At 39.0% G+C, this 16,645-nt stretch overlaps 1 protein-coding gene and 1 pseudogene across 5 annotated transcripts in view; one reads left to right on the top strand and one right to left on the bottom strand.

Moving 5' to 3' along the window:
* The window catches only part of SPIDR (scaffold protein involved in DNA repair), a 509,126-nt gene extending 495,231 nt beyond the window's left edge, over positions 1-13,895 (bottom strand). For 2 of the 5 annotated variants that reach the window (XR_007148501.1, XR_007148502.1), the window contains exon 1: positions 13,763-13,893. Coding sequence is in view for 2 of the 5 variants with exons in the window: in XM_047841985.1 (XP_047697941.1) it covers positions 13,763-13,795 (33 nt within the window). In the remaining 3 variants the exon portion in view is untranslated. Of the gene's footprint in view, positions 1-13,762 lie in introns of all 5 variants that reach the window. The other 3 variants (XM_047841985.1, XM_047841987.1, XM_047841986.1) reach the window with 2 other exon arrangements.
* LOC125156236 (deoxycytidine kinase-like) lies at positions 1,098-1,857 on the top strand (annotated as a pseudogene).
* Positions 13,896-16,645: the final 2,750 nt, after the last annotated feature.

Genomic DNA, 16,645 nt, shown 5'->3' with positions numbered 1-16,645 from the left:
AGGTAGACTAACCAAGAAAAAAAGAGAAAAAATTCAAATTGCAAAAATCAAGAACGAAAAATAGAGAGGAGTCCTATCAAAGTTACAGAAAGGATTACAAGGGACACTATAAGAACAACTGCATGCCAACAAACTAGATAACTGAAATAAAATGAACGACACAAACTAGCAAAACAGACTCAAGTAGAAATAAAAATACTCATGTATGAATAAATATAATAGCTTGAATTCATAATTTAAAAATTTACCACAATGAAAATCCAAGGCTACACTGGTTATTTATACCAAACATTTTAAAAAGCATTAATACCAATCTTTCACAAATCCTTCCAAAAAATAGAAGAGGGAATATCTAATTCATACTATGAAATCAAATGCCCTCATAACAAAATCAAAGACATCACAAGAAAACTATAGACCTCTTACAAATATAGATTAAAAAAAAATCCTCAACAAAATACTAGCAAAATGAATCTAGCAACATAAACTACGGGTTATACACCATAATCATTAGGGTTTTTCCCCTAGGAATGCAAGATTTATGTAACATCCAAAAGTCAATGTAATAAACTATATTAAGGGGAAAATAGGATTATCTAATTAAATTGTAAAAAAAAATAACTAACAAAAGTCAACAGCCTTCCATGATAATAATTCTCAACATACTAGCAACAGAATACTTCTTCAATCTGATAAAGAATATCTGCAAAAAACTCACCTAACATCATACATAATAGTGAAACACTGAAAGTTTTCTTCCTAAGGATCAAGAAAAGTATGTCAGCTCTTACCACTTATATTTAATATTGTACTAAAGGTTCTAGCCAATGAAATTAGGCAAGAAAAAATAAAAGACATGCAGATTGGAAAGGGAAATGTAAAATTATCTCTATTCTGAGATGACATGATCTTATATGTAGAAAATTCTAAGGAATACACACACACAACTATTAAAATAAATGAGTTCAGCTGCTGCAGGCGGGAGCTCAGCCTGCATGTCAAATCATGTTCTTTGGTGGCATGAGCCCCAGTACATACATCTATGGCCACTTCCCACCCCTCCCTGCCCAATGTGCTCAGGCTACCACAAGACCAGAATGGCCACCCCATCCAAGACGAGACGCCCATCTCCCATGACTAGCTCTGAGGGGACCTGCACCAAGAAAACTGTCATCGAAAGGAACATTGCTTCAGGGAAGACATTTGTGAATATTCTTAAACAGGTCTGCAAAGATTGGGAAGTGGGTCCTGAACCTGCTGCCAGATGGTGCAATGCTCAAAGTACTCAAGACGACTTTGAGGAACTAACATTTTTAAAAAGTGGTGGAAATGTTCTTCAGATGATATATGAGAAACCTGAATGACAGTCTTTTACCTTCCAATCATATGCCTGCCTCAGTCGAATATGAGCCTAGCTTGCTTGTCTCAATAGCACGCTCAAAGATGCAAAAAAGCCTGTATCAATTTTTGAACAACCTCTATATAGGTATAGGCATAGTTTTGCATCTAGTTTGTATCAGTATGACTACATGAATGAAACAGAGTAGGCAATTTATCAAGACTGGCATGACTGGGTGAATCTAAAGTTTGGCCAAAGCTCTGAACTGGATGGAATCAGTTATCTTTGAGCCACTGCAGAGAAATGCTTGAATAGAATATGGGAAAGAAATGAAGACCAAGGCATTCTTGAATATATACAGAAGCTTCACTATAAGCATGAAAGCTGAGTCCTGCATAGAACACTGAAAATCAACTTTGATTTTCTACAAGAAATCCCTATCTTAACACTGGATATTAACGAAGACTTTCAAGGCAAATATGGTTGAAAAGGCCAAAGAATCTTTGAGTACTTTGTGATCCTGCTGAAGACTACAGGCAACCAAATGACTCCAGGTACTTCAGCTTTGTGTATCCTTCATAGCTTCATATTCATTCAAGTCTCTAGAAAACCCAGGATTTCTACCATTTTTGCTCCAAGAAAAGAAAATTTTTTTGATGAATTCTACGTAAGAGTTTACGAGCAGTTTCTTTTCTTTTTTGCTTAAAAAAAATAAAGACGTTTAATTATCTTTCACAACAGAGAGTCTGGAGGAAGATGGTTCCAAGTAAGTACAGGCTAAAGTCTGTCGTAAAGGACCCAGTCTCCTCCTGTCTCTCCCCTCCATTATTCTCAACAGGCTGGCCTTTATTTATTTGTTTATTTGGTTTTTTCCTGGTGCTTCTTATTGCACTAGTGACCAGTTTCTTCACTGGGAACTTTAATGTTACGTAGTAAATGGTAATGTGTCCTGTGTAAATTAGCACACCTATTAAAAGTTGAAAAGTGGAATTTAAGGAATCCCTACAAAAGAGTTATAAAGTTTTATTTTAAATATTTTTCATTAAGTGCTTCCCCTTCCATCTTAAGTTATATGGAAGATAAGACCAGTTTAGTATTTAATCACCTCATTGATATTTACTAATGTGTCTATAACACATTAATAAGTAAAGGAGCAGGTCAGACTTTGTTCCCATTTTGTAATGGCATAACCTAGCTTATGAGTCATTTAATCTTTTTCTGCTTTTGTTTCTACATCTGTGGCATGGGTGAGACTAGATTCATCTTCTTTTGCATTGGATTTTAGAGGATTAAAGAGGAAATGATAACTTAAAATGTTTTTGTCCTTAAAAGACAAATGAGTATAAAGATTCAATGCACATGGAGCTTACTATAGCTACCTACTTTCTCCCTTCTCAGACAATTATTTTAGAATAGAATATTACTGCTATAGTTAAAGGATTGGCTTAAAATTTCATTGTCTTTAATTCACTTAAGGTGAAAATATAGATTTCCTTAAATTGCTTCCCATTTTTATAGGTAAAACATTAGTGGAACATAGCAAAAGATAAGTTTTTCCATTTTACTTTTTATTGACCCTGTACTAGGAATGAGTAGTTTTTCTTTATCTTTGTACTCAGTGAGAAGTCAAAAGAGATACTAAAGACAAAGATTATTTTCTTAGCAGTTTAGTCTCTTTTGTCCCAGATCTTACTTCCTGTCCCATCCTGCTTTCCCTAGGGTCTAGATTAATTAGGTGGCCTATTTTTTTTTTTTAAGTTTTAATTTTTTTTTTTTTTTTTTTTTTTTTTGGTAATCTCTACACCCCATGTGGGGTTTGAACTCATGACCTTGAGATGCAGAGTCACATGCTCTTCCAACTGAGCAGGTCAGGCAGCCCAGCAGCCTGACATTTTAAAGTTTAAATAAAAGTCACACATTTCTACTTTGAGACCATCATGGTCACCCTTTGCTTCAGAGCTTGCTTTGCGTCTCTATAGAGTTATACTTTAGGGGTTTTTCTCCTTTAAATTACTGATAAAAATGATCTTGTTTTACATATTCTGTATCTTGAAAGCATTATCATTTTTGTTAAATATATATTAGGAAATATATAAAATAATAAAGACAAGGTAGAATAAGTTTTTAAAATCTGCATGGATTCATTTTAGGTCTATAGGTAAAGATTTTCTTCACGTTTGTTCAGTTAGGGTATGCAATATTTAACTTTTCTACTTGACATTTTTGAAAAAAAAATCTATGCTTTTGAAACTATTATTTTCCTTTCTTTTTAAAATGTCATTTTTTGTTTAGTTTTGTTTTGATAATCAAAGATTATAATTTTGTAGGCTAACCAATCTAGATGCACTGATCTTTGAAAAGGAGAGTTTATTTCAAATGCTATATTCCCCATGTATATTAAAACTGTCTCATGTTATTGTATGGGGTTTTTTTTGTTTGTGTTTGACACAAATAAATTTGCTTACTAAATATTAGCTTAATGAATAAGTATAAATCTCAAAAATAAAATAAAATAATTGAGTTTAGCAAAGCTGCAAAATGCAATCTCAATATAAAAAATAAATTGTACTTATATATACTAACAATGAACAATACAAAAATGAATTTTTTTAAAAACTGCATTAACAGTATGAAAAAGAATAAAATACTTAAGGAATAAATGTAACTAAAGAAGTACAAGATTTTCACGGTGAAAACTATAAAATACAATTGAAAGAAATTAAAGATCTAAATAAAATGGAAAGACATCCCACATTCATTAATTGGAAAACTTAATATTAAGATGGCAATACTCTACAATTTATTTACAGACTTAATCCAATAAATATCCCAGGTGTCTGGTTATAGAATCTGACAAGCTGATGCTATTATTCACATGGAAATTCAAGGAACCCAGAACAATTTAAACAATCTTGAAATTAAAAAAAAAAAGAGACTTCACAAGCTACCATAATTAGGAAACTATGGTAATGGCAAAAGGATAACACATAGATTAATGGAAGAGAATTTATAGTTAAGAAATAAACTCTTAGGGGTGCCTGGGTGGCTCAGTCAGTTAAGTGTCCGACTTCAGTTCAGGTCATGATCTCATGGTTCATGAGTTTGAGCCCTGCATTGGGCTCTGTGCTATAGCTCGAAGCCTGAAGCCTGCTTCAGATTGTGTCTCCCTCTCTCTGCCCCTCCTCTGCTCACGCTCTGTCTCTCTCTCAAAAATAAATAAACGTTAAATTTTTTTTTTTAAAAGAAAGAAACTCTTACATTTATGGTCAATTGAATTTCAAAAAAACAAACAAACAAACCAATACAATTTAGTGGGGAAAGAATAATCTTTTCAACAAATGGTGCTGGGACAACTGGATATCCACATGCAAAAGAATGAAGCTAGACACCTTACACCACACACAAAAATTAACTCAAAATGAACCACAGGTTTAAATGTAAAAGCTAAATAATAAAACTCTTAGGAAAAAACTCTCTGAAATAAATCTTCATGATCTTGGGTTAGGTAATGATTTCCTAGATATGACACCAAAAGCATAAGCAACAAAAGTAAAGATAGATTGTGGACTTCAAAATTTTTAAACACTTGTGCTTCAAATGATACCATCAAGAAAACAGAAAGTGCACAGAATGGGAGAAAATATTTGCAAATCATATATCTCATATAGGAGTGGTATAAGAACTTATAAAGAACACTAACAACAGTAAAAAGATAAATAATCCAACTAAAACATGGGCAAATAGCTTGAATAGATATTTCTTCAAAGAAGACATAAAAATGGCCAAGAAGCACTTGAAAAGGCATTCAAAATCATTAGTCATTATGGAAATGTAAACCAAAACCAAAACAATTTTACCCATTAAGATGGCTAAAATCAAGAGACAGGCAATGACAAGTGTTAACAAGGATATGGAGAAATTAGAATGTTCATTCCTTGCTGGTGAGACTATAAAATGATGCAACCTCTTTGCAACAAAGCTTAGCAGTTCCCTAAAATTTAATCATAGAATTACCATATGACCCAGCAATTATAATAGTAGGTTTATATCTAAGAGAAATGAAAACTTATGTCTATCCAAAAATTGGTACGCAAAGGACCATAGTAGTATTCTTAATAGCCAAACAGTGGAAATAACCCAAATTTCCATCTACTAATGGACTTTTTTAAGGTGATATATCCATACAATAGAAAATTAAAAAAAAAAAAATGGGGTGCCTGGGTGGCGCAGTCGGTTAAGCATCCGACTTCAGCCAGGTCACGATCTCGCGGTCCGGGAGTTCCAGCCCCGCGTCAGGCTCTGGGCTGATGGCTCAGAGCCTGGAGCCTGTTTCCGATTCTGTGTCTCCCTCTCTCTCTGCCCCTCACCCGTTCATGCTCTGTCTCTCTCTGTCCCAAAAATAAATAAACGTTGAAAAAAAAAAATTTTTAGAAAATTATTTTACCTTCAAAGAAAAATAAAGTATTGATACATGCAATAACAATGGGTGAACCTTGAAAACGTTACGCTAAGTGAAAGAAGCCAGTCATAAAGACCACATATTATTCCATTTATATGAAATATATACAGTAGGCAAATCCATGAAGACAGAAAATAGCTTTTGGTTGTCATGGGGTTTCTTTTCAGGGTGATGAAAATGTTCTATAGTTAGAAATATTTGCCCAACTCTGTGAATACACTAAAAATCAGTGAACCTTATACTTTAAAAGGATAAATTTATTATCTATGAAACTGAATCATTCGTACATTGCCAGTGTGACTGTAATACTGTACAGTCACTATGAGAAACAGTTAGTTTACTATAAAACTAAACATCCAGGGGAGCCTGGCTGGCTCAGTTGACAGGGCATGTGACTCTTGATCTCTGGGTTGCAAGTTTGGGCCCCACGTTGGGTGTGGAGATTACTTAAGAATAAAATCTTAAAAAAAGAAAAAAAGAAAACTAAACATCCAATTACCATATGACCCAGCAGTTACATTCTTAGGTATTTATCTTAGAAAAAGAAAAGCTATGTTCAAACAAAAATCTGCACATAAGTGTGCACAGCAGCTTTATTCATAATAACCAAAACTGGAAATAGCCCGGATGTCCTTCAACAAGTAAAATGTCGAGCCAAACTGTAGTACGTGCATTCCATGGAATACTACTCAGCAATAAAAATGAACACTACTAATACACAAAACAACTAGTATTAATCTCCAGAGTATTATGCTGAGTAAAAAGAAAAAAAGAAAAAGAAAATGATCCCAAAATATTATAAACTGCATGGTTTCATCTCTGTAACACTTTTGAAATGATGCAATGTTTAAAATGGTGAACAGATTAGCAACTGCCAGGGGTTAGCAGTGGGAAGCGAGTAGGTATGATGGATCATCAAAGGGATTCTTGAGCTAACAGAAGGTTCAGTATCTCTAGTGGTGGTGGCACATAAATCTATACATGTGTAAAAATGTACCAACGTAAATACACATACCTCCAGGGAAATCTGAATAAGATAATTAGATTGTATTAATGTCAAAATATTGGTGGGATATTGTACTACAGTTTTGCAAAATGTTACTACTGGAGCAAACTGCGTAAAGGATACATAATATCTCTATTATTCCTTAGAACTTAATATAAATCTACAGTTATCTCAATTTAAAAAAAAAAATGCCTCTCAGGCACAGAATTAAGTACAGGAAAGAACAGGGCAGTGATTGCTGGTTTTCATGAGAAACTATTTTGTACTATTTTATCTTATTTGTAAGCATATATTATTGATTAAAAAGAAAGAATATCTTCTCCCTTAAATAAGGTATATGTGTGAAGTACCTGACATATAGAACATCTTTGATAATGTTAGCTCTCTTTCCCTTCCATTTGAAGAACAAGACAATGTAGACAGACTAAGATGTCAATACTAAGTAGCCTGATTCTGAGTAGAGCCACCAGTAAGCCATCTGATGAGATTATCAAGGGCTAAAATTGGAACCGTAAGGTATTCCTACCAAGATAACTATGAGAGAATCTCTCACCATGACTGAACAACTTTAAAACAAAGCCCTCTTCCCAGTCCTTCTTCAGCAAGCTAAGAGTAATTCCAGGGAAATCTAGAGGCAAAGTAGTAGAGCACATACAATAGATTTGCCGTCATATAAAAATCCTTTCATGATCATGGTTTTATTATTAACTGCTTTCATCACCACTAACATTAACTGAGTGCTTTTACGTTCAGTACATCATTTCATGCATTCTCATCATTTAGTTTCCATGCTAATGCTGGAAGATATAGGTATTATCCCCATTTTATAGACAAACTACAACTTAGAAATGTTAGGTATATTGCCCTAGTCAGAGAGATAGTCAAGGGCACCATGTCAAGATTTTCCTCATGTATTTCCTCATGCTAGGGAATATATTCTAGCCACTAACTCTGCATGGTCTTATTTTAAAATTTTTTTTTCAACGTTTTTTATTTTATTTTTGGGACAGAGAGAGACAGAGCATGAACGGGGGAGGGGCAGAGAGAGAGGGAGACACAGAATCGGAAACAGGCTCCAGGCTCTGAGCCATCAGCCCAGAGCCCGACGCGGGGCTCGAACTCACGGACCGCGAGATCGTGACCTGGCTGAAGTCGGACGCTTAACTGACTGCGCCACCCAGGCGCCCCATGCATGGTCTTATTTTAACAAAAGTGCCTGACAATAACTATCATGTGCACCTTCCACACAAAGAAGGTACCCTGGCCTTGTTTCTGACTGAGTATCTGTGAATCTGGGAATACTCTGAATATCTGGGAATTCACGGAGACTTTAAGTCTCAAGTCCATTCATTTTATCATAATGTCTGCACTCTATGCCCAACGACTCCAATGTTGCCTTTCAAGCATTAAAATTCCTTTCCTTCCACCAACTCACTTTACCAATCACCAATCCACAGGGCTATCGTAAAAAGACCCACAAATGAGAACTTCCTATTTTCTTATTACATGTCCTTGGCCATTGCTGGTAAATACTCTTAATCATTCCCTAGTCCTCTGCTTACACACATTCTTCTGTACACACATACACACAATCACATACATTCATGAATTCCATACTCACTCTTCCCTTTACCTCTCCATGTCACTGTCATAGCTCAAGCCATCATATCTTCCCCAAGATTAAAGTCTGCCATTGTAAAAATCAGCCAACCTCCCATCTATTGACCTCTCCTTCCCTATGGTCTCAGAGGAAACATGTTCCTGTTCTCCATACTAACCTTCTGTAACAGAATCCAATCTCTGCATAAAGGGTCCTTACTTTCTCCACGGGCTCCATCCCTCTGGCTTCAAAGAAGCAAATGTCTCCCTTTCTTGAGAAACACTTTCACCTGAAATGGAGCCTTGTGTACTCTTCAGTTCAAACTGACATATACATTATATTTAGTTAATATCTATCATCATGCCCACGTCATTATGCAAGAAGCACCAGAAATTAAGTTTTTGTGATGATAACGCAAAGGATTAGGGAAGGAAGGTGCCATCAGGAAGATGTAATTTTCCTTTTCTCTTTTTTAGGATGTTGCCGACATGGTTTTTCCTTCAGTGGGAAAAGAGGTCTACGATTCAGGGAGGAGAGCTATAATTCAGTCTGGGGAGGCAAAAGGAGTGAGGGGGTGTATCGGGAAATCTCAAAAGGTAAGCAACTAGGAAAGGGGAGTATTAGCCAGCCATTCGTGGCTATTTAGCAAGGAAAGGAAACAAAGGATAAAAGAAAAAAGAACTTGAAGTGAGGGGCCTAAGGCAAGAGGAAGAAAAGAACTAAAATAGTGCCAGTCTTTGAAGCAACTGCCTGCTCTCCAACAGCCCAATCTCTCCCTTGGGCTGAATTTTCACCTATCTGTATATCCTAACATCAGGTAAGAAGCAACTAATTCCCCTCAACTTTTCCGTTTTTCAGAAGTTCAATTTCTGAGTCACCACTGATTCTCCTCTTTTCATCCTTCAATGTCAGGTGCATAAATCTCATCTTCTTTTTATAATTAACCAACTCAGTCCTCTCCTAATACCATTCCCAACTCTACCACTTTAGTCCATGACCATATCAGCTTTCATCTTAAGAGTCCAGAAAGATCTATATGGCTTGTCCAAAATTACAAAATTACTCAGTTGCAGAGCTGAGGCTAGTACTCATGTCTTCTGAATAAGGTATTTCCTTATGTTTCTTCAGATCTAGAATACTTGCAAATCTTTTAAACTAGTACCATTTTCATTCCTTCATCAGATACTTATTAGGTACCTAATATGTACAAGGTATTATGGCAGGTGCTCTGGGGCACATGGGGTGAACATAATCTTAAAATGTCTACATCATAAGGATAAGTACAAGTAAACCTAATAATATAAGACATGAAGCTATTAAGAATAATACAAAGTTCCACAGGAATACAAAATAAAGTTCATTTACAACTGGGATGATTAGAGATAAGAGATGATTATAGATAGATGATTTAAGGTGGTACTTGACAGATAATTAAGATTCCAGTAAGCAAAAATGGAAGAAATGGCATTACTCCAAACTAAGAACATGAGCAAATACCAAGAGGCAAATGAAAACAGCCATTTACTTACCTAAAGGATAAATAATGAACGAAGTTATAAAGTTAAGGAATAAGGTATGGCCACATTATGGAAGCTGTGAATAAAAGGCTGTAAGAGCCTAAACAAAAAAAGCAAGGTCTGGAAGTGACTACATGAGTGCAAATCCTGGTTTCTTCACTTAACTGCTGTGTGACTTTGGAAAAATTAGTTAACCTCTCTACTGTGCCTCAATTTTCTTGTCCATAAAATGAGACTAATAATAGTACCTAATAGGATTGCTGAATTAAATGAGTTAAAAAAAAAAAAAAGAGCCATCTGTAGGGGCACCTGGATGGCTTAGTTGGTTAAGTGTCTGACTCTTGATCTCAGTTCAGGTCTTGATCTCAGAATCATGAGTTCAAGCTCTGTGCTGGGTGTGGAGCCTACTTAAAAAAAAGAGAGAGAGAGAATCATCTATAAATGAATTAATACATCTATAAGGCTTTTAGCACAAGTTAGGTCCAAAATAATTGATTATGTAGACAATAAGAAGTGAAATGCTTAAGCAGAGGAACAACAATATTAATTAAAGTGGTGTCAAAAAAAAAAAAAAAAAAAAAGGGGCCCCTGGGTGGCGCAGTCGGTTAAGCGCCCGACTTCAGCCAGGTCACGATCTCACGGTCCGTAAGTTCGAGCCCCGCGTCAGGCTCTGGGCTGATGGCTCGGAGCCTGGAGCTTGTTTCCGATTCTGTGTCTCCCTCTCTCTCTGCCCCTCCCCCGTTCATGCTCTGTCTCTCTCTGTCCCAAAAAATAAAATAAAACGTTGAAAAAAAAAATTTTTTTTTAAATAAAATAAAATAAAATAAAAAAATAAAGCGATGTCTAAGGGAAAGTCATCTCTGAAGATGGAACAGAAGCCACATGGCTGGTACCACAAAAAAAAAACTCCAAACACAAAGTACTTTGGGCCTGACCTAGGGTGACAGAAAAGAAAAGGAAAAAGGAAAAAACTATTGAGGGAGCTAGCCTCCAGGATCACTTCCTATCATTCCTACCTCTTGGCATTCACAACCTCTGTAGCCCCTCTCACACTGTACATGGTTGATCTATGTGACAAAAAGAATAGGACAGAAGAGGTGGGATGTCACTTTTGAGACTGTTATAAAAGACACCAGGGCTTAGCCCCTCCCTGTCTCTTTCTCTTCGGAAAGCCAGTTGCCATGTTGTGAGAACTGCCCTACGAAAGTGGCAAGGAACTGACACTCGCCAACAAACACATGGGTGAGTCTGGAAGTGGATCCCCAGGCTCTGTGACCCTTTATTTGACTGTACCTTGTAGAAGACACTAAGCTGGACCCAGCCAGTTGAGCCATTCCCAGATTTCTGACCTTCAGAAACTATATGAAAAAACAAGCACTTATTTTAAGCTGCTTCAGTTTTGAGACAATCTGTTAAACAGCAATAGATCACTAATATAATTATTGACAAGAAAAACTGGTAAGTTCTTGAAAACTAATAGAATCAGAGGGCAGAACTGAGTCTCAAGTCAAACACTAGGATTTCTAAGGATGTACTGTGAATGCCTGACATTAATTTTTGGTTGCCAAGGCATCCATTTCAGAAGACATCCATCTTGAACAAACGTAGCACCAGTTATATGACACAAACCAACAAGATCAGGAATTAAGCTGCCCCTACCCATGAAGGTCCCTCTTTCAGAAAACCCTCGGTAACCTACATAACTGACTAGCTGAGTGACTTCACTTCTGCCTTCTGGTGCTCTAATTCCCACCCTTAGGCTTTAAATTAGCCAATAAAGAATGAACCTCCAAAACCCTAGACACCCCACCCTCAGACCTCAGGTTTTCTTGCTCTCCTCTTCCCCCAGCCCCCCTCCACCTCACTGGGTAGCACGTGGGTGTGCAACGTACCCTCCAGGACCTGGGAGTTGTAAATCTTGCTCCTCAAACGTCCCTGATGTTTGCTGCTGAAGCGCATCCTGCAATCATAACAATAACCACAAGGTCTGGTCCAGCCACAACATTGGCCCTGGTCAGGGAAAACAGCTCAGTACAAGTAACCCAGGGGCCCAGGCAAGTGCCTCGGGCATTCCTAGTCAAGCATCACTGTCAACAGACTGAGACCAACAACTTGCAGGAGAAACTGTCAGGGCCTAGTGGATTACGGGTAAGAAATTGATAATTTCATGATACACTGAGTTTAAACGGAGCTCAAGGAAAAGGTCAAATACACATCTGAAAGTCAGCTATATAGCTGTGACCGCTAACGTCAAAGTATGAGGTTGCCAAGAATCGATGTGTAAAGTAAGAAAAAGCACAAGATCAAAAGTTAGAACGTGGCAGGAGCAGAGTAAAGAGAAGTAAACGAGCAGATGCCAGACAGGGAGGGAATCAGGATAAGCAACAGACAGGGATGCTCCTCCCCCCGCCCCCCCCCCCCAAATCAATAAAAGCACGTGATAAATGTGTCAAATGCTAGAGTGACCATGATTTAACAAATTCATATATTTCCTTGATTTTTTTTTTTTTTACATTTGACTATATCTGGAATCAGGATGTCTCATAATCAATAGGTATGTTTGACATAGGTTTCTTTTACTCCACACAGTTACAAAATTGAGACTGACAATCTTTCTCTGCTTTCCAGAAGCAAAGAAACATAACAATGATAAGGAAGCTGAACCAGTATATGTGGACTCTTTTTTGCCAAGAAGTTTTTGGTAAAAGGAAAAAGTCAAAAAAGGAGGCCCTGTGTTTGCTTTTTTAAATTTTAGCATGATGAGACAAGCATGTTTGTAAGCAAGGAACTTAGAAACAGCTTTTTTTTAATTTTTTTAATATTTCAATTTATTTTTGAGACAGAGAGAGACAGAACACAAGTGGGGGAGGTGCAGAGAGGGAGACGCAGAATGTGAAGCAGGATCCAGGCTCCCAGCTGTCGGCACAGAGCCCGATGCGGGGCTCGAACCCACCAACCGTGAGATCATGACCTGAGGCAAAGTCGGATGATTAACGGCCTGAGTCCCCGAGGCGCCCCAGAAACAGCTTTAAAAAGGCCACGGCAAACACAATTTTCGGAAGGAAAAGATGTACTCACAAATGCAAGTACAATCATTTACATATCATTAATGTAATATTCCTACACACGCACTCCGTGCCCAGACACTGTGGTATAATTTGGTATACACAGTTTGGCAGCGGTTGGCTTCGGACTCCTCTCCCACCGAGGCAGGAACAGAAAGATTCAGAAACAGTTTGGGATAGAAAGGAAAAGTGTGGCAACACAGATAACGGGGGGGGGGGGGGGGGGGGGGGCGGATGGCACATCCATTCCAACATCCACCGCTGTCTTCATGTGTTCTACGACAGTCAAGAAGAGACAAACAATGCCAAACGCTAGCGAGGGTAAACACAGCTCACACGCTAGTTCCAGATTCAACTCCTGTCGCTCACTTCCGTCACCTCGCCAGCTGCGACCTCTCCGCTCCGCACCTCCAGCGGTTCCCCCTGCCCTCCGCATCTCACCGGGAAGGCGAGACGCCAGACGGCCGGCGGGGCGCTGCTTCCGCACACCTGGGCGAGACCGACCGCAGGAGAGGCACACTGCGAGGCAGGCTCCATCCACGCTCACCGACAGAACCAGCCGCAGCCTCGCCAGAGATCACCAGCCAGCACAGCGCCTGCCTCTCACCCCTCATAGCCTCTCGCCAGCCCAAGCGCTCCCTGCGCCCCGCCGGCCTGGCCGATGGGGAACTGGAGGGGGTAGGACACACTGGCGCTGGAGGGCTACCGGGAGACCGCTGAAGACAAAGCAGAGAGAACAGGCCTGGCGTGGCACTGGTTCCCAGTCTACAACTTACCTTCCGGGTACACGAGGTACCGCCGCCAGGCATCTCTAGACGCTCAGCCACCTCCCGCGCGGAGCCTTCGCAAAGGCTGGCTGTCTCCTCGAGGTGCCGGAAAGCAGCGCGCCACCGAACTCGCTCCGCGCGCCGCACTGTGCGCTACAATTGGCGGGTGCTCGGGCGAGGGGCGGGGCTTTTCCGGACACAAGGCCCTCCCCGCGCAGCGCGCTACGCGCCACGCGCGCGTTGGGATTGGAGCGCTGTCGGCGGTGGGGCGGGGCTTCTCCGCCACTCCTTGCTTTCAGGGCACAAATGGGTTTAATAAAACTGGGCTGTGAACGTGGGTGGTCGGTTACTCACCAGCTCTGAAAGGGAAGGGGTTAGCGCCGTTTATCGCACTTTCCTTGTTGGGGTAGAGGTTGTGCAGAGCGAACTCTGGACAGGCTACAGTGATGTCCTTGAGTTCCTGGTTGGGAGCTGCTACGCGGGTGCCTCTCGCGGGGTCAGCCGCCAAGTGTTTTTTCAAAAGAAGCTCATATGTGGTCTGTTTTGTCAAGCAACAACTGACCTTACATGAAAACTCGCAGTACGCTACAAATTCAATAATCAATACTTAAGGAATGGTTCTAGCTGCCTAACTCCCAAGAAAAGAGTGTTCTTTCCCTATGTATTGGGGCGGGGCCAGGGATAGGTTAGGTATGCTGAGCAGAAATTCTCAAATATAGGAGACATTAAAGTCGCCAAGATTTATTGTAACGAGGCATGACTGGATTTCAGATTCTGTAGGTCTAGGGTGGTGCCAGAGAACGTGTGTTTCTGACAAGTTCTCAGATGATATTTGATGTGGAGAACGAAGGTAAAAGAAATATAGGGGGAAAAAAATTCCTTAAATTTACAGCCCATTGACAAATACTTGAGACAAGCAGAGTGACCTTCCTCAAGGAGCTTGGCTGCCTCTATGTCAATTCTTTGTTAGAGGCAAAAGGCAACCTTAGCTTGTCATTAGCCAGACCTCCAGGATCCTGTAAGTTTTGGTTAACATATGAAACTCCCTTTGGAAACTTCCTTTTTTCTATCTCCCCAAGACACATGCTAGCAATCATCCTCCAAGCATATGGCCCACTGATGCGTATCTGAAGGGTCTCATGACTAAGGTTTTATTAGATAGTTAGTAAGTGATCTTTTCCTAACAACAGCTAGCCCCTTAAGGTCCTGGAAACCTTGTTTCCAAATTCCTTAGAGACTTAAACTATCCCTAGCCCCCTGCTACCTTGAAATTATATAATCAGCCACTCCTCCTCACAACCCCAGTGCAGCTCTTTCTGCTCACTGGTTCTGTCCCCGTGCTTTAATAAAACCACCTTTTTGCATGGAAGACATCAATATTGTTGGTGTTGGTCCTATAATTCACCTTGAGAGCGACAGGCAACCGCCATTTCTTAGATCCCACAAGTGAGTATACTTAAGTGTCTCATCACTTTGAGAAGTAAATTTAAAACGGAATACAATGGGAAGGGGAGCCAGGACTGAGTAGAAACCCAATTAGATCACAAAGTCTAAGCAGGTAGGAATGTTCCAAAATAAAAGCGTCTGTTGTAGAAAAAACTAAAACAATGATTTCAGTAAGTTGACAAAGTATCAGCTAGGGAAAGAGAAAAGGATTCTTCATTGTACCCTCATAAGTATAGTGGAAGCGGAGTTTGGTCTTCTGCTTCAAAGAAGCACTTTTTTTTTTTTTTTTTTTTTTTTGCCTTTGTAAGAATACATTGCTTTGCAATTTATCCATTTTCCCTATTCATTTGCCATTATTGCCTCAATTAGGCCTTCTGACACAGTTTGACCATTTATCGTGTCTATCCTTTGGATCTTTATTATATATCTCCACCAGACTTCTCTATGCCACTCAGCTATAGCCTCATTATACTACCTGTCTGTAATCGCCACTTGAATGTCTGAGAAACTCTTCAGCCTAAATTTTTCTCCTCCCCAAATAAGATAATTCTCCATCTCAGTAGTGGCACTAACATCCACCCAATAGCTCATGCTGAAACCTGGGATTTTCGTGAACACTTTTGTGTCCCTTATCCCAGTCCTGCCTGTCCCACTTTCCATTTGTAAATTTCTCATCTAACCACTCATTCTCGGCTGCCACTGCCATATTCCAGTTCATAATTTCTTTTGCCCAAACTACCCAGTAGCTTCTAATCAGTACTTCCTCATCTACTCTTGCCCTCATCTACCACATACATAGAACCCATTCTCCATGTAAACATTCTAATGATGTCTATGCTGTCCCTATTAGTCTTCCTTTCAGTTGCCAAATGTACTCTGAGGCCTCAGGGTATATGGATTTGCTACTCCACTTGCCTGAAAGGCTTTGGCCTCCTTCTGCCACATCACTTCATACACAGCTATTAAAAATTGTTCATGCTGACAGATGGATACAAGGAGGTTTCTAATATTATTCCTTACTATTCATATGTTTAAAAATAAAATTTTAAGTTGAGATTTTCAAAAACCAAAAACCAAAAAAAAGAAACAAACAAAAAACCCTGAATCTGATCTTAGTTTCTTTGAACTCCCAAGTCTAAAACCCCCTGTTCATTTTTACATATCCTATGATACTTTGAAGATGTTCTAATAAGCATAATTTAAACAATTATTATAATTATCATCTGGCTCCACCTCTGAACCGTAAAGTAGTAACATTCTTTCTTCTTCACATTCATATCCCCAGCACTTAGCACAATGTCTTCCATGTACAAAGCACTCAAATAAATATTTGCTGTGATGAACTAATAATTATGAAATAATTATTTCTAATAATTTGTCTGAGGTCTCACAGCTACAAAGTGTTTAGGATTAGAACTGTTGTGAAACCAAGGTTCATGTTTTCTC

This window comes from Prionailurus viverrinus, chromosome F2 (genome assembly GCF_022837055.1).
Source record: "Prionailurus viverrinus isolate Anna chromosome F2, UM_Priviv_1.0, whole genome shotgun sequence".
NCBI lineage: Eukaryota > Metazoa > Chordata > Mammalia > Carnivora > Felidae > Prionailurus > Prionailurus viverrinus.
The sequence above is the reverse complement of the archived record's forward strand: the minus strand, read 5'-3'. Positions and strand labels throughout refer to the sequence as shown.